The 18,842-nt window shown below is 33.6% G+C and overlaps 2 protein-coding genes across 16 annotated transcripts in view; one reads left to right on the top strand and one right to left on the bottom strand.

Moving 5' to 3' along the window:
• Nucleotides 1-18,842, bottom strand: part of LOC145322210 (chitooligosaccharidolytic beta-N-acetylglucosaminidase-like) — a 145,618-nt gene that overhangs the window by 52,695 nt on the left and 74,081 nt on the right. The gene's annotated exons all lie outside the window — the stretch shown is intronic.
• LOC145322208 (uncharacterized) overlaps nucleotides 1-18,842 on the top strand; it is a 71,592-nt gene that overhangs the window by 1,764 nt on the left and 50,986 nt on the right. The window contains exons 2-3 of the mRNA XM_080164055.1: nucleotides 4,196-4,282; nucleotides 8,713-8,840. Coding sequence (XP_080020181.1) covers nucleotides 4,196-4,282; nucleotides 8,713-8,840 — 215 coding nt within the window. The remainder of the gene's footprint in view (nucleotides 1-4,195; nucleotides 4,283-8,712; nucleotides 8,841-18,842) is intronic.

Here is an 18,842-nt window from a genome sequence, read left to right as displayed (position 1 = left end):
ATCGCATCGTATTATAGACAGCTTGCGCGGTTATCAAAATTAAAAATTTTAAAATTAAAACCAGTTTTGTTGGTCCCGAGGGGAAAATTGTATGCATTACGATTCTATACATGATTTTTCAGTATACATGAGAAGCGGTTCTAATCATGTGGAAAGCCATACTGGAAATATTATTACAGTGATTTTAGAGTTGATACTTTTTAATAGTTATTTCTCGCATCGTATTATAAACGGCTTTCCGCGGATATAGAATGTACAATTATAAGATTAAAACTAGTTTTTTTAGCATCGAGGTGCCGAAGGCATCGGCTAAAAAAACTAGTTTTAATCTTATGATTGTATATTTTTATATTCGTAGAAAGCTGGATATAATACGATGCTAGACATAGTTTTTTCGTATGGATGAGAACCGGTTCCTATCCACCGGATTCGAATGAATACGAGAAAATATATTCCTTATTGTCATGGGAATCATGGTTTGAGGTTTTAAATGAACGAGAAGATCTGTAGAAACATTATAATGTAACTTTACATTTGTTGAAAGGATGACTGTCTAAAACAGGCTACAAACCCTTATTGATGGACATTTTATAGCCAACTTTTTTTTCTTTAGACGTGCATTTTTGTAGCTAAGAATCTACACAAATAGAAATCTTTTATACCTTTCAAAAAAGAACAAGCATACAGCCATGAATTTGTGAAATAAAGGACACAATTTTGTTGTAGATTAGCTGCGCTTCTGAAAAAGAAGTGTACAACCTTTATTAAAGAGGGAGCATAATATTGTTTGATATTTGTTGTGTGTAAGTTATATTGAACAATTTTGATCAATTCTGAAACACATTACAACAAATTGTATTTCTTTACAAGTTTCACCAACAATCATATTTATAATATCCTTATATATAATAGTAATAAGATGTGCTTCTATCTGTTGCTTAAGATCTCGCTAACCGCTAAACTTAGGGGTTCTCCTTTACATAGGTTCTGGGAAGGTTTATAACTATTTTAGCGGATGGTACCACCACCGTCTCAAGATAAATTGCCCTTGGATAAGAATGACCCGCGAAGAAAAAAATACTTTTAAAATAAAAAGGGGATGTTGGACTTACCCAACGTCCCTTGCCTTGAATTTATATTTATTGTATTAAACACGATAATTATCCCTTAGAAATGTATTTCAAAATTGCATGTTTTTATTGATCGATAATTTTGCTTTTGACTTATCTAAATTAATCATATCATTTATATGTTTAAGAAATTTTGAATTCAATTTTATGAAATGTTTTAATTTCTCTTATTCCTTCCAGATGTTATAAACCATTAAGTCAAATTGTTCATTACATAAAAATGATGAAAATATCGAAATAGCGAATCTCCATTATATGTCATGACAGTTAGTATAACATGACAGTTAGTATGACATGACAGTTAGTATAACACGACAGTTAGTATAACATGACTGTTAGTATAACATGACAGTTAGTATAACATGGCAGTTAGTATAACATGACAGTTAGTATAACATGACTGTTAGTATAACATGACAGTTAGTATAACATGACTGTTAGTATAACATGACAGTTAGTATAACATGACAGTTAGTATAACATGACTGTTAGTATAACATGGCAGTTAGTATAACATGACAGTTAGTATAACATGACTGTTAGTATAACATGACAGTTAGTATAACATGACTGTTAGTATAACATGGCAGTTAGTATAACATGACAGTTAGTATAACATGACTGTTAGTATAACATGACAGTTAGTATAACATGACAGTTAGTATAACATGACAGTTAGTATAACATGACTGTTAGTATAACATGGCAGTTAGTATAACATGACAGTTAGTATAACATAAATGAACAATTATGTTAAGTTTCATAATAAACAGACAATTCTTTTATAATCTGAAATACAAAAATAAAAAATGTTATATTTGGATATGATTAAAGTTGTAAGGGAGGGATGGGACATTGGACTTTAATTTATACGGGTAACCAAAGTTTTTACTTCTTTTCTTTTTTCGTTCGCACAAAAACTTTGGGTACTTTGCTTGAAGTTTGATTGGTTGGTTCCAAGCAACTAATGTATAAAATTGCTTTTAATCTACAGAAAGGGTAATTTTGTTTGGCATCTTTGGGGATGAAAAAAAATTTATCGCCCCATGCCATAAGATTCCTGAGTTGTTTTTAAATTTTCAATAAGGGTACTTTTAAAGCTGCTAGTTAACAGAAAATAACTTTTTTTTTGTTGGCTTTGTAGCCCCGGTATCTAGTCTAGATATATACTTTAAAATGTATAATTAACTTACTTTGAGAAGAAAGGTAGAAAGTAATTTTATAAGATAATGTTTTAGATTAAAAGGCCGGAACACAAGGATTCAGGGATAGGACATTGAACAATAAATAGATTTTTCCCCAATACTTATAGCTTTTGGTAACTAATTTTTTTTTTGGATATTTTTGCAAAGGTTTGGGCGCTGTAGGTATAGGCCTCGCATAAGCTAGGCATTTACCTCCCACATTTGAATTGATTTTAATAATAAGAGGAGGAGGATCGTTGCTCGCTGGACACTTTGAAGAAAAGCACTGAAAGCTACTTATCCTATTTTAAAAGTAGTACGTTTTTTTTGTCTAAAGCTTAATATTTGAATGAATTACAATAACTACAGAACTGATTGAGATCTCCTTTTTAGCGAAGTTCCATATTTTACTTTTAGATTTAAATGTTCTTTTTGTACCCCTTTAATTACAGAGCCCATAGAAGCTAATACTGCTAGTATTAATTAAAGCGCCATTGTCCTATACCTCCCTGGACGGAACTAGTGTAATGGAAAAGATTGTTAAAGTGATTTACTGCGCTTAATGGAATCTTCTCATTATATGAAATAGGATTTTGTGCCTCACTCTGTGCTTATGTTTGGAAAAAAGTTGAACATAATTATTGTTTCAATATAAACGACAGTAATTTTGCATCATTGGTTTACAATTATATTTTGTTAAAACAAAAGAAATCTTTCATTTTTAATTCTAAATTTTATTAGCTATTGTTATCTATTCAAAAAAATTTCCCCTTAACAACTTTGCTTTTTAAAAAGTAATAATATTTTTATTTAAATGCTTTTTTGAAGACCAGTTTAGGCATTTTAAACAATATTTTTTGCATGAAGATTTTAAAAATTTCCTTTTAAAATGACAAGGTATTGTGTAGCAACTATCTTCAACTTTTCTTCCCTAAGGAGCATAGAGTGGGAGTTAGAGAGAAATTATAAAGATTAGTTCTTCTTACAGTTTCACAATTCTGTCTTTATTTAACTTTTTTCCTAGCATTTTGTCGAATAAAGTAAGAATTTAAATTTGTCAACCACAAGAAGTTAAGAACTTTTAACTTTTAATTGGATAAAATATTTTTGATGGAGAGATAAATTCAGGAGGTAGATTGGTATACCTATTTTGTAGAACTTACATGTATAAACTATTATAAAGAAACAATTTGTCTAATAGTAACATTACATTTTTAATTCAACAATTTAGTGAACCCAGTAATAGTGTCGGACTGATTATGAAGTAAAAAAAATTAGCCAATGAGAGGCCATTATTGACCAATGGTAAAATTTATAGTGGCCTCTCATTGGCTAATTATTTTTTTACGTCATAATCAGTCCGACACTTTTACTGGGTTCATTGGTAAAATTAATGAGGTTGGAAATGTTCACCCTCATCCACCCCTCTACATCTTGTTTATCAAGGGTATACACCACCCAGATACAACACCACTAAAACAGCCAAGGGGGGTTTTCCAGATGAAACACACACACACCCTAACGTATAGGGGGTGTGCGAAGCGCTGTAGACTACTAATGTCGCTATTTATATTTGTAGTCCTTTATTTAGGTTTTCAAAATAAAACTATTGATAATAATTAACATTCCTTCTTATATAGAAAAAATGACGTTACACAATAAAATTGACCAATGATAGGTCAATACACTGATTAAATTACCAATGGTAGGCCAGTATGTCGTCATTTTTATAGGCACTATAAAAATCTTCCTTTGGTCAGGTTCGAGAACAATTTGTTAATGAATACAAGGATAGCAGAATTAATAGCGAAGCGATGGAGACTACAATTTATATTTTATCCAGGTTTTTAAAACAACTATTAAAAATTCTCAATTTATCAGGTTCGAGAGCAGTTTGTCAGCTACGATGAAGACAAGGATGGCAGAATTACAAGAGAAGAAATGGAAATTGGAATGACAATTAATAAGGTAAATCATATTACCCTTATACAAAAGTAACAGGATCTGTGTGTGCCTGTCTGTGCAGCTTATCAATTGTACTTTGAAATATATCAGCAGCTACAGAAATTAACCAAGCTGTTTTTTTTTCACCAAGAAAGGCGCTATATGTCCTTCTTAATATATAAAAATTGTCACAAGTGTGCATTCATAGTGCAGAGCTCGATCTTTAAATCGTTTATAGGTGATTTAAACCGGGGCGATTCATTTGGCGCACCATCAAATTATTAATATCAATCTTTAAATCGAATTTGCATGGGTGATTTGAATCGGGCAGTGGCGCGGGCCCGGCGCGCCAATGCCACTCACCGAGTGGCATTGGCGGTTTAAATCGGGGTGATTTATTTAATAAATAAATATTTTTTTTTAATTACTTTAATATTTTATTGCAAAACTATCGTGAAAACATTTTTATAGTTATTTTTAAAATAAATTATATATTAATGTTTTATATAAAATACTATACTGACACGGTATTTTATATAAAATACCTTACTGACACTGCTTAAGTAATAAAGTTGTACTGGCGCGGATTGATATTTTAGTGAGTGAGCAAGCGATTTAACAACACCGCACCGAAAATCTTTTAAAAATCAGGTGCGCTGTGGCTTACCACCAGCGCGCCTACGGTTCACCTCTGAATCGCCCCGATTAAGCGCGGCATAAAAACGATTTAAAGATCAAGCTCAGCAGAAAAGTATTTTTTCCCGCTCATTCTGTACTAAACTGTTCTTGTTAATATGTAAAAGATATCTCTCGTCACAAATGTGCATTTATAGTGTTGTAGAAAATTAAATGCACATAACTGTCACCAAACAATGAAAGTTGACCCCAAGCTTCATTGAAAAACAAGAATGACAACAACCATAAAGGGCATTTTTAATAGTTGGGGGGAGGGGGGGGGGTAGACTTTATCAGGGTTACCTTCACAACCTCGTGCTTTATAACTCACTTTTTTCCTCCTCCGTTTGTTTAACAATCAATCTTATTTTAGATATTTTTGGGATATCAATGGATGTTGTCATCCGTGTTTGTATGGTCTTAATTGTTTATGCTGATTAGCTGACACAAACATAATAGCTCTGCAAATATTACCACGGATTTAGGGATGGGGCGATGAAATATAAAATAATTTTCTTCTCATAATTCTGCCATATTTTTTGCCTCTTATGCCTAGCAATTTTTAAGGGAGTCTTAATTGTTAAACTTGCACTATCCCTCCCCTCCCTGGCAACTATTACTGGCTTAGTGCATCATATTTTGAATATGCATTAATTAGTAATGTCCGCATTTCATTTTCATAAATTCTGTGTAACCTAAAAACAATTTATATATTATTAAATTAAATATAATATATATATTAAAAATAATATATATTGTTAAATTAAATATAATATATATTATTTTTAGTCGATTAAAAGTTTTAATAATTGCATTTTTGTTTTTCTTTTTATCAAGAACAATTGATTTTTTTGCTTTTATTCAGCGTTTCGGAGCCGTTTGATTTTGGTGCGGCTCCGGCTCCGACCTAAAATCAAGAAAAACTCGACATATTTTTTTTTCCCATAAAAAAGATATTTTTTATTTTTGACTTTTGAAGGTTTTAAAAGTTTAATTTTTGATAAAAATGGACTTAAAAAATTAAAAAGGGCATTTGCACATGACAAAACAGAGTTACCAAGTTATAATTTTAAAAAATCACTTTATTTATCTAGTCCGGAGCCGTTTTTTAACGAAAATATGGCGGCTCCAAGGCTCCCGGCTCCGAAACACTGCTTTTATTGGTTACTACGGACGTAAATGGTTGTTCCCCTTAATAAATATAGAGTGTACTTAGTGGTGGAAGGTTGCCATTGTTTAGGATATGTAAAAAAGAAGCTGGACCAATGAGGTTGCATTTTCTCAGTGTCTTTTGAAAGGACATGCAAACATTAAACTTTTAGAAAAATTTCCTTAGTTTACAAAGTATAATAAACAACTACCACCCTTATTTCTATATTTTAAATTTCTGAATTTGTATGCCATTGGGCGAAGTTACAATTGGAACCAAGGGCAATTTGTGTTATTTTGTTGTATCTAGAATATTTGATGTTACGGAATGTATTCGTATCCTTGATAATTTGAGGCTCGGTCATTAAGAGAATTCTTGTTTAACCTGTTAAGTCTTAGAAATACTAAACACTCTGGGGTTACAAATTAGATAAGTCTAGGGTAGGAAATTATAAATTAGCAAAAAAAAATATAAAAAAAACTATGCTTTGTTTTCTTTATTTAAACACTTTATTCTGTTTGTCAAATGTTTTTATAATCTCATAAAAAGAAATCAGGGTACTGAAAACCATGTTTAGAGCAATTCCTGGGAGTTAATGTACTATAACAAAGGTTCCATGAAGATAAATAAGTTAAACAACTAAAAAAGCGAAAGTAAAAGGTGTTGAATTCATATTAAAATTAGAGGTAAAATTGGACTTTTTAGATGTACTCTCAAATATTAATGTTTTCCCAATATTTACTTAAATGTTTACATTTACACATCTATCTTGCCTTCAACTTATTTCTTTAACCAGCACAATGTGAATAGGATACACATAACAGAGAACTGACAAAGTCAAGGCTAAATATTTCAAATATAAAACTGAAAACAAATATGTCAATACTAAAGGAGAAATATTGGACTATTCTAGCACAAAATATTTATTCATTTTGAAGTCAGATGTTCAGAAATTTTCTTTTACCGATTATAAAAAGGGTAGTTTCACATTAATAGTCTTTTAAGCACTTATAACTTCCTCCAACCCATATTCAAAAAATGAAAAAAGGAGGGAAGGGTAGTTTTATCCTAAGCCTAACCTTAATTTTTAAAAAAGGTACCCCACCCACTTATTTTCAATTAATTTTAAAAATAGAACGGAGGCTTTTATAGATCAACAGGGACCTTTGTGTGCAAGTGCACAGTTTAAAACCCGGTTTTATCCATTATTTACCTTGAAAATTTCTAGTTTTAATCGAATTACTGAATCACTTCCCCATGTTGTCTTTAAAAGAATTGTTTTATTTATGTAAAATTATGCAAACTTGTTGACTTTCCCATCCCTATTGTCATGCTACATTTCTTCTTACTGTCAGTCATGGGTCAATTCAAAACAGTCAATCTGAAAGAAAAAATATTTTTTTTAAACAAGGAAGACATTATCTTTTAAAACGGAGATTAATATAAGCCATTGCGAACTTTTTTAGAAATAATTAACGATTAACAAATCTAAACTCAATTTTGTATCTAGCAAATCCTAATTAAGCCTAAGTTAAAAAAAACTTCTCAAAATGAATTATATGTTTTAAACTAGCAGAAAATATTTTTATAGCTTGTGTATATTGTAGACTAACAATACTTTGTAAAAAATATTTAGAGAAGCTACTATTTGTTCAAAATTGCGCAAAAAAATAAATTGTTTAGATTGGACGTAGGGACCTTTTAGTTACACTTTTTGAGGAGCTTAACTATATGAAAATAATTTTTTTTTAAAGTTCATGATAATAAGGAAAATTAATTTGTTTCTTAAAATGTAAAGACTTAACTAACCTTCCAGAAGCTAATATAGAAGCTTCGCTCCAAAATAGAATCAATTAAACTATTATTTTAAAACATAACAAACAAAACAAAATAAAGTTTATAATCTATTCATTAAATTGTGTTAGATTTTTAAGAATTGTTTTAGAAATTCTTTCGATTAAGCAAAAAACAATAACATGGCCGCGATCTAGGTCACTAGCGGCGGACATGTTAATAGGGTGCGAATATCTTATATTTCTTTTAGTACATTCTAATAACACTAACAAATCTGCCCATTAAGTAAAAAATCTTTATTATAATGTTTGACTTTTAGACAAAAAAATGATTTTTTAAAAATCAATCCTTACCATTATTATTTGGAATTATTTAGTCAATTAGTCAAATGCTTTGTTATATTCAAAAGTACATTTAATAAAAATTTTAATCTTGTCAAATCCCATGATAAGTTGTTACAATTTTACATTAATATTTTTTTTTTTTTTTGGGGGGGGGTCCTTTGCATTCTTCACTCTCTCCTGATAAAAATTGTAATCCTTGTCAGGAAAAAAATCGTTTTGTCAGGTAATGAGGTCTTACTGTACATCATACATATATGAATATTAGTATACTTGCGGCAAAACACCTATTGACCTATCGGGGCACTTAAGGGAAGAGTTGAGGGGGTATGTTGAAACTCCACTTTAAATTTAATCACAAACGAAAAAGGGAAATAATATTTTTTGGCAGCAAAAGAAGAACCATATCGTTCTAGCTTTATTTAGATCTAAGGGTAAACACAGATAGACAACCATCCTGTTTCGTTTATATTAGGATATTATATCTATTTCAGGACTTTACAAGAGAGCAGGCTAAAGCTGCCTTCGAGCTGGCAGATTCCAACAGGGATGGTGTCATTGATGTCAGTGAGTTCATTCAACTTATGTTTCCATCTGCCAAGGAGCTCGTCATTAATATCAGGTTAGATATTAGTATTTTATCCTATTCCGGATGGTGGGGGTTCTAGTTGACCCTCCCCTCCCTCAAAGATTGAAATTACATTTTTTACCTTTAAAAACGGCACTAAGACAAACTGAAATTTGGAAAGCTGCATAATTTTCCATTAATACAAAGTAGAACGATGTCTGTCTGTCTATCCGTCTGAAGCTTAAGATCTCTGTAACCGCTGAACCGAATGGGCTCTACTCTTCAGGGAATATACCTACTGGTCCCGTGGTGGTTTGAAGCTATTTTCTTGGGGGGTAGGACACCCACAACCCCCCAAACCCCCCAAAAAATTTATGAAAAGATTGAAAAGAAAGCGTTATGGATAACCCATAAAATTATGGTTCGCAGCACCAAAATATGTTGTTTTTTTAATATGTTCGAAATAAGTGGTTGCATATCCATTTTTTTAAATTACCTTTTGGGGCAAAGCCCCCTAGAGGCTAGGGGCGAAGCCGCTAGTAGCAATATAAAATATAATTATTGCAATATAAGCAGAATAGCGTTAAAAGTATATATCCTAAAGTTTTGCTCAATATCACTTTCAAATATGTAGATTTTTTAACAATTTTCTAATTTATGAAATAGGCAATAAATTTGTATGTGAGATGCTCTTCGTGGTAAATAAAATAATAAGTGCTTTCCCTCAAACCTATTTTTGACCCCCCCCCTCAATCCTATTTATTTTTAATGTATTCACTATCCGGCGGCGTTTCTTCTATTCTTTGTTTAACCCAGTCTAGACTTATTTTTTTTAAAAATGCGTTTGTGGTCCACAGGAAATATGAGGGAAAGTGCCAAATAATAATGTAAACTTGTTGTGGCTAACTCTTATCTCAAAAATTATATATATTTACGCATTTTCACACAGAATAAATATTGTCAACAAATCCGGGAGGGAATGGACATTGGGCTGTTTATTACACTGGTCCCCGAAAATTAATAAAAACATTTCTTATTCGTTGGCTCTGGGTAGTTTTGATTGGTTGGTTGGTTCATTAAGTTGAGTGTTCCCTCGTTTCAACAACTAATTTTAATCTACGGAAGGGGTAATTTTGCGTATCATCATTGAGGATTCACATTAATTTATCGGCCATTGTCTATGAATAACTTAAAATCCCTGTCAACAAATCCAAATAAACAGAAAATGTACTGAAGGGGAGAGATAAGAAAAAAGGATATTTTAAGTTGTACAGCTACTCTTCGTGCAAATAGGAAGTGTTCGCAACTGTTCTTATATATCAAAACAAAAGGAATTACTGACTCTTTCCGTTAGGTTAATATTTTAAAGAAAAGTGGCTTCCCCCAAAAAGAGGTGGGGGAGTACCAGCTAAATTTATTTGCTTGAAATTATTTTTAAAATAAAGATCAATTCTTGCTTTGTTGGGGGCGGGGATGGTTCTTTGGATCATAACCTTATTAGGAGGGTGTCTTACCCTACCCTCATTCAGCCCAAACCCTTTTCTAGATCAATGTGAATCTTTACTGATTAATAATGGATGGTGGAACGATCTGATTAGACGTTTATTAGTTTTACGGTCAGATAAATTGAATTCTCCTCAAATATCATAGTTTTCCTTATTAGAATGAAAAGTGTTTTCCTCCATTTATTCATTAAGACAAATTTAAGGGAACAATTATCCTTTTACTGAGATTTTGAAAGGTATGCAACCACTGCCACTTGTATAATTAGCTAGTATGAATCATGGAACGAAGTAGCGGGTTTCGTCGTATTTTCACAGTAGTTTTTCTCCTATTTCAAGGGGCCTCTAACCCAGCGGGACAATAAATAATATATACCTAACCTAAATAACCCTAATAAAAAGATACTGTGAAAATACGATACTTTGTTTTCTTTCCATGAACCGCTAGTATCAAATAATTAGCAATCATATAATCGTAAAAATGTTGATACATCAACCGGTTTATCATAAGTAACAAATATTTTGATATTTGTCAATCATAACCGAAATACCCAATACGATACTTTGTTACCGTAATCGGGGTTTTTAAAGACATGTTTAGAATAAAAAACAAATTAACAAAAATGAAATCATCTGCGTTTCTTTTATCGAAAATGTCAACTTATCTTATTGATATTTGAGCGGAGATGATTACAGACAAGTTTTAAAATGTCTGATAAGAGAAAATATTGTCCCTAAAACTATTGGAGATGCGATCCTCAATTTTCAAATTCTTTGAACGTACATATAAGACTTTTACAGAAATGCTGCGCATCCACAGCTATCTATCTATGCTTGATATAAAGTCAACACTTTATAGAGCAGATTATGAATATTTGATTGACGCGTGCCCTGCAATTATCTAGTAGCAATCAGGGGCAAGACACAATTACTTTAGCTAGGCCCAAGGCATTATTTGTATCAATTTATGCATTCATAGGCCTATCTCTACCTATATGACACCATATATGGGTAACGCTAGCCTATTCATGGTAATCTGTATGTGATTTGCTAATAGTATATGTTTATTAAAGACATTATGTTTATTGTTAAAGTAATCATATAAATAATCAGTACAAATATGTATGCCTACAACCATGCCTGATTTACGTCACATATTAACACACAGACATTTAATTGTACAGACAAACACTAAAATCCTGGTCCAGAGCTAATGTTATAGCATGTACCTCTTAAATTTATTCAGTTATTTATTGACTCCCCTACCATCAACTTCTCTTTCTGGCTTTAAAAGGTAATGACTTAGTTGTTTGGCATGCATTGTAGTTTAAATTTAGGCCCCTTAGTACTTAGCATGAATTGAGCTTAGGCCTTGTGTTAGAACTCTAACACTTAGCACAATTCACTGCTTGGGACTTAGGGCACATTTCTGTCCTACTCTACTTATAATTTTAACACTTATCCTGTAAATATTTTCATACTTAACTTATGCACTTGTAATATAAATACACTTTATAAAAAAACATTTTCCTTCCTTAATACTTAATATACTTATATAACTCTGACCGAATATCAAAACCAACCATTTATTCTTAGATTAAAGCAACATAATACTTCGCGTGGGTCTTTTGTTGAGCTTCCACCAGCTCAACCAAATTCGTATTATACTTGTGGGAATAGAGGGTTAAGCATTCTAAACAAACGAACCGACGATGAGAATGTCTATGTGTATTGCAGTAAAAGTAGGTTTTTAGTAGTACTCATAGAAGAGCGGTCTCCATACCTAAATTTGGACAAACGCCCCATTCGCACACACAATGGTGCAACTTACCGGTTGTATCTTGGAAAAATTTTACTTCATAAAAAATTTTTTTTTCTTTTTTTCCTTACCGTACCCGAACCGCCTAAGGCAGGTATTTTTACCAAAATCGAATAATTGTAGTTATGGCAAAATCGGATTTTCCAAAACCTGTGAAACTATTTGAGAGCAAGGTTAGGACTATGAGGCGTTTGAAGAGATAGGGACTGAAAGGCACGACACAAATGCAATTGAGAGCCTCGTGTACGAGCAGTTGCACTAGCTGACACTCTAGAGGCCCTAGAGAATGCTAGCATATTTGTGGCCATTGGTCGCCGCCCTATAAGGACACTCGCACTGGTTGACACTCTAGAGGCCCTAGAGAATACCAGCACACCGGCACCTCCATGTCCGCCTCTCTTTAGTAAAACACTTGGGTTGGAATGATCTATGATCGAGCTATGTGCAAAATTTTGATTTTTGGACTTAGTCAGAATTTTGAAATCTAGGAGTTGTGCTAGGTGGCGGAGTATATATATAAATCTTCGGACTTAGTATGATTTTTACTTATTCGAAAATTCTCTAAGTATTGAAATACTTGAATCTTTGATACTTAAACCAGAACTTATTAAGAATCAAGCATGGAGTAACTTTTTATTTATAAGCTATCAAAATACTATTTGTAAAGGACCATTTTGAACTGTCTTATTAAATGAAAACTTAGGAGCAAATCTTATAGAACACGGGAAACGCTGTTAGTTGGGATACATATTGTCTTTGGAGCCATGTTTCTGAAACAATATGCCGAAAGCAGTTAGTACTCTTGAGTCGTAGTAAAGGGCCAAAAGATTATTACAAACTTGTAGCACTTATACTCAAGTTAAATTGTACTAATACTTTGGTACCGTTAGAACCGATTTTCTGAGGTTTGCACTTACTTATACATGCCTAGGCCTTATATTCCTAATGTAATTCTGATTTATATGCGGATGTATCAAAATAACTATTTCCTCCAAAATTTTCTATATTTTCTAATCCTAAGTAAAATTAAATTTTCTCAATGGTAACCATTGAGAAAACCATTGAGAAAATTTAATTTTATTTTACTTTATTTTACTTGGTTATAGTCTTTATGCTAATAATCCTAAGTAAAATTAAATTTTCTCAATGGTATAAAAAGAAAACTTTATTTTACTTGGTTATAGTCTTTATGCTAATAATCCTAAGTAAAATTAAATTTTCTCAATGGTATAAAAAGAAAACTTTATTTTACTTGGTTATAGTCTTTATGCTAATAATCCTAAGTAAAATTAAATTTTCTCAATGGTAACCATTGAGTAAACCATTGAGAAAATTTAATTTTACTTAGGATTATTAGCATAAAGACTATAACCAAGTAAAATAAAGTTTTCTTTTTATACCATTGAGAAAATTTAATTTTACTTAGGATTATTAGCATAAAGACTATAACCAAGTAAAATAAAGTGTGTACATATAGTTCATAATCTTTATAATCTAAAATTGTTACCTTTTAGAAGAAAAAAGTGCACTAATTCAGCTAATTTGATTTTCAATAATATTTGACCAAGCAATAACGCCAACTTTGTAGTCTACTTTAAAGAGTTTGATTGACAACTTCCAGCGTATAGATTGATCACCTTGCGTAGGATATCACACTTCAGTAAGACACATAGAATATTGTGTTCTCACTAATTAAGTGGAGCACATCCGGTCTATAATAACCTTGAAAACAAACTGATTATATTCATATATATATCTATCAGTCTAAATTGAGTCTCAATAATATAGTTATAAGGATTGAAATCACAAGTGAAGCCCCATAATAATTCGCGAATAATACTTAGTAGGATTGGTAGGCATACCCTAATACAACTATAAGTATTGGGTGCGAGATCTTTGATATTCAGGCAAAACTGTTGCAATACTATTAGGATATAGACGATCCTTTGGGAGTGAACCTTAGTAAGTTATATTCATAAAGCCTTACAGGAATAAGCAGATTGTAAGCTACATATCCTTAGAGTGGAGTAAGAATTCAACAAGGATTATAAATTGCTGTTTTTCTCAACAATAACATTTGCTAGGAAAAGTCGACGCCTAAGCAAATAACAGTTAATTTGTGATAGTATATTAGCATACCCAAATTAACTTCGCTGCAAACCTTAACATTCTATTTAACTTTATAGCTAATTTGTATAGCTAAACAGCCCACATTAGCTTTATAGGCAAATATAGAATAAATCTAAGTAGAAGTGTTTCTACAGTTGAGCTTAATTAAGGATAAGAGTGCATTAGCGCACACTCTAGAATAAGATTTAAAGCTCACTCGCAAGCATTCACGACGTAGAAACAATTGTAGGTGAAGTAGGCAATACATACTCATCTATATTTAACAATTTTAAAGGAAAAATTTGTTATTGTAAACAATTTTTGATTGTTTTAACATTAGGCGCATTATTTAGTTTCTTCTTGTACCTTTGCTATTTAAATCCTAAAATAGTACAACATCTCATAAGCTTCTTTAAAGAACTCATAGAAAGTTTAAAAGCTTTAAGCTAGCTGTAATGCCATTATTTAATAAAAGTAAGAAAGATGACAACGCTGAAAAGGCGAACACTCCACGTCGAGGACGCTCGACGACGCCTGGAAGAAGAACTCCGTCAGCTGATGCAGCTTCTGCAGGAGATGATACACGAAGGGAGGAACCAATGCCCAACCAGGAGGAACCAGAACAGAATGGTGAGAGAACCAAGACGCCAGAACCAGACACGGAATCTGTAAGATCCATACCCGTGCGTGAGGACTCACCAGACGCATTGATAAGAGATCGATATGTTAGAGCAACACTATCAGATCCTCTGGGAAATTTCCTGTTCCCACAATTCCTGGATACAATAAGACTTTGTAACCCCAACATACGTGTGGACTCAGAAATGATGAGGAACTTCTGTACCAACTACACACAGAGTATGAGGGAATACAAAGAGGAACAAAGACGTGAAGTTGAGTTAGAAGCCCAGCGTATTGTACACGAGGAGAATGACAAACGCACTCAACGACACTTCAGTAACTTCACCAACCAAACTGGAATTAAACCACCAAGCAGCTATGCAAGCAAGAGCACCCTAAGCAACGATCAAAAGCTTAAGTTAGCCAATGGAACCTTCCCTCTCAAGCATTGCTTCAAAGGAGACGGCAAACCACCCTACATTACTGATTATCTATCAGAGATGAACACTGCTCAGGAATTATGTAACCTCTCAAGATCAGAATTCGAAACCTTTATGCTTAGAACCACAACTGGCGAAGCATATACTACTATCCAGCAGAGTTTCAATCTTGGACTATCTATTGAAAGTGTCTACAATAGCTTACTGCTACAGTACGATATACTCATCAGCCCACAGGAAGCTCAAGCTAAGCTGATAGCCTTTAAGGGAACCAAAGCCATGTCATTCCCTAAGCTTGTCAGTACCATTCAGAATCTTGCCAGCAGAGCCGCTGTTCATTATACAGATAAGAAGGAACAACAGAATGTATTCAACATAACTGCAGTGGAGGCACTCAAACGTAGCTTACCAACAAATAGCCGCAATATAGCATCTGAAAACCATCACAATCTCACACATGATCTTGGAAGATCCCCTACATATCATGAGTTGACCGCTTCCATGTATCCTAGAACTGAAGACCTAGATCTGGACCTACAGCAGAATGGTGTATCAGCCAGTTACAATGGAGATTTGTCACTTCATAAAAAGACAAATAACACCAACTACTCACATGACAGGGATACAAGAATGAATAGAGACAAACAGCCTGCTAAAGTTGCCGCTACGTCGAGCTATTATAAAAGGCCAACAGTTAGAGAAGTTACTGCTAAACCAGCCTATCCTAAAACCTACAACAGAGAAAACAGGGATAATAGAGATAGACAACCACAAAAGAACACCAAACAAGATTATCATATCTCCTATGGTACATCCAATAAGCGCTACTGCGGTGCATGTGGTCAAAATTCCCACAAAATATCAGATGGATGCAGACTACTGTGCGATGACCAAGGAAGACAATATCAAACAGCACTAACATCCGGATACTGCCCAAGCTGTCACAAGAAGTATGGCAAAGACCTATACCACGCTCAACACCTATGTCCTGGACGACCAGCAATGATGGAACTGTACCATAGTGGTAAAGTAAGACCTGGTGGTGTGTTTAGACAGGCATATGAAGAATGGGTTGAGGCCAAAGCCAATGGACAATCCAAAGAGCGTGGCAGAACAAGTAGGGTTAACGCTATCACCGTTCGAATGGATCCTAATGACCCCAAGATTTTAGCGGTAGATAGTTCGGCAGCTATCATGGATGAAAACAGGAAAATGTACCTGAACTGCTCCGGCTGTATGTCAAATGGAAACTACGATGTATACATGACAGCTTTGTTTGACTCAGCAGCAGACAGAAATATCATGTCAACCAGCTATTTTGGTATGTTATTTGGAGTCCAACAAAATGAGGTTAAAAACCATCTGGAAAAGAGTGACATGGTTCTTGTCAGCTATTCTGGACACAAAATCCCAGTAGCTGGAGAAATAACTCTCATGATTCGCCTCACACAGTTCTCAGGCATCTATAGACCAGTACCGTTTATGATTGTACCTGAGGAACACAAGAATGTCACACCTATGATCATCGGAATGAATGGCATTAGAGATCTCCAATTAGGGTTGACTTTCGTTGCTGACAACCACCCACCAGCACCATATCTATACTCTATGTTCCATCCTGGGAGAGTATTAGATAGCCTGTTCTGTTCTGATTATGAGTTACAACTCTGCACAGGGACAATTGACAAAATTGACTCTAATGAAACTCAGACTATAGAGATGAACATCAACCACTTCTTCAACTTGGCTCCTGGAACAAAAGTCATTCTTAGCGATGACCACATTGCCAATGATAGAAATGGAGGAATCAAAATTCAGCCTGGACAAATGCAACTGACGGTCAACAACCGAGGACAACTCAGTGGAAGAGCAATGATAACAAATGTCACTGAACATGCAATCACTAACACTGTTATCACCGGATACTTGGAACCAAGCAACCAATTTGTAGTCAAGGAGATCACCACAGACTTTGATTTTACACAATCGTTCCTACACAATGTATCTGTGACAACTGAGCTAGATGAGATTGTACAAGCCCTAGAGCAACACGCAGAGAAAGCTAATACTCCAGCCATCAATCAGATCTCACTAGACACCAGAAACAACTCAGTTCAACTCTTATAGCTACCAAAATACAGCGCCATCAATCTGGTAGAACGATCTTTTCCTTTAGCTGATGGATATATACCGAATCCTACAGCTATAAACAATGACACTCCAGTACCAGGAGTAGCCTTATCTGACTACCGTTCTAATATTGATGAAATTCTAACTACACCAGATCCTGAAAAGAATAAACTCTTTGAAAATAGTGATGACGTTATTGAACTCGGATTAAAACATATAGCGGAATCTGATAACCTCATGGACTATGTAACGGAACCTACTGGCTACAGTGTGCCTAAGGACCAGTTTGTTAAACCAGAGGATCTTGTGGTGCTGTCAGACTATCCACCAGAGGTAAGACATTATATAGAAGACATATTCCTAAAATCTTACCCCGATATCATATCTACACATTCTACTGATAGAGGTAACATGAGTAAATATCTGGGCAATTATACAATTAGACTAAAACCTGGTCAAACTTTACCCCAGCATAAGAAATTATATTATTTATCACCCGTAGAGAAAATGCAAATGCAATCTATCTTAGAGTTTTTGTTAAAGAACGGTACCATTGAAAGAGCTAATTTGGATGGGGATTCCTATAACAACTATGCAAGCCCAGCTTATCTGATTCCAAAGTCGGATCAAGGGAGCTGTCCTCGTTTAATTGTAAATTTTCAACAATTGAATCCTTGTCTGCAGTCTGAACCCGCACTGTAACTCTTATCTCAAATATGTATTTACGCATTTCACACAGTAAATATTAAATAAATATTGTCAACATATCAGTGAGGAAGGGGACATTGGGCTATATATTACTCTAGTTCCCAAAGTTTTATAAAAAACTTTTCTTATTCGTTAGCTTTTGGGACTTTTAATTGGTTGGTTGGTTCATTAAGTTGAGTGTTCCCTCGTTCCAACCACTAATTTTAATCTACGGAAGGGGTAATTTTGCGAATCATCATTGGGGATTTATATTTATTTATCGGCCATATAACTTAAAATCCCTGTAACAAATACAAATAAACAGAAAATGTATTGGCAGGGGAGAGATAAGAAAAAAGGATATTTTAAGCTGTACAGCTACTCTTCATGCAAATAGGAAGTGTCCGCAACTATTCTTATATATCAAAACAAAAGAAATCACTGACTTTTTCGGTTAGGTTGATATTTTAAAGAAAAGTGGCTTCCCCCAAAAAGAGGTGGGGGAGTACCAGCTAAATTTATTTGCTTGAAATTATTTTTAAAATAAAGATCAATTCTTGCTTTGTTGGGGGCGGGGATGGTTCTTTGGATCATAACCTTATTAGGAGGGTGTCTTACCCTACCCTCATTCAGCCCAAACCCTTTTCTAGATCAATGTGAATCTTTACTGATTAATAATGGATGGTGGAACGATCTGATTAGACGTTTATTAGTTTTACGGTCAGATAAATTGAATTCTCCTCAAATA

The sequence above is a fragment of the Acartia tonsa genome, chromosome 6, assembly GCF_053477335.1.
Source record: "Acartia tonsa isolate MP-2025a chromosome 6, ASM5347733v1, whole genome shotgun sequence".
Classification (NCBI taxonomy): Eukaryota; Metazoa; Arthropoda; class Copepoda; order Calanoida; family Acartiidae; genus Acartia; species Acartia tonsa.
This window is presented reverse-complemented; position numbering and strand designations above follow the sequence as displayed.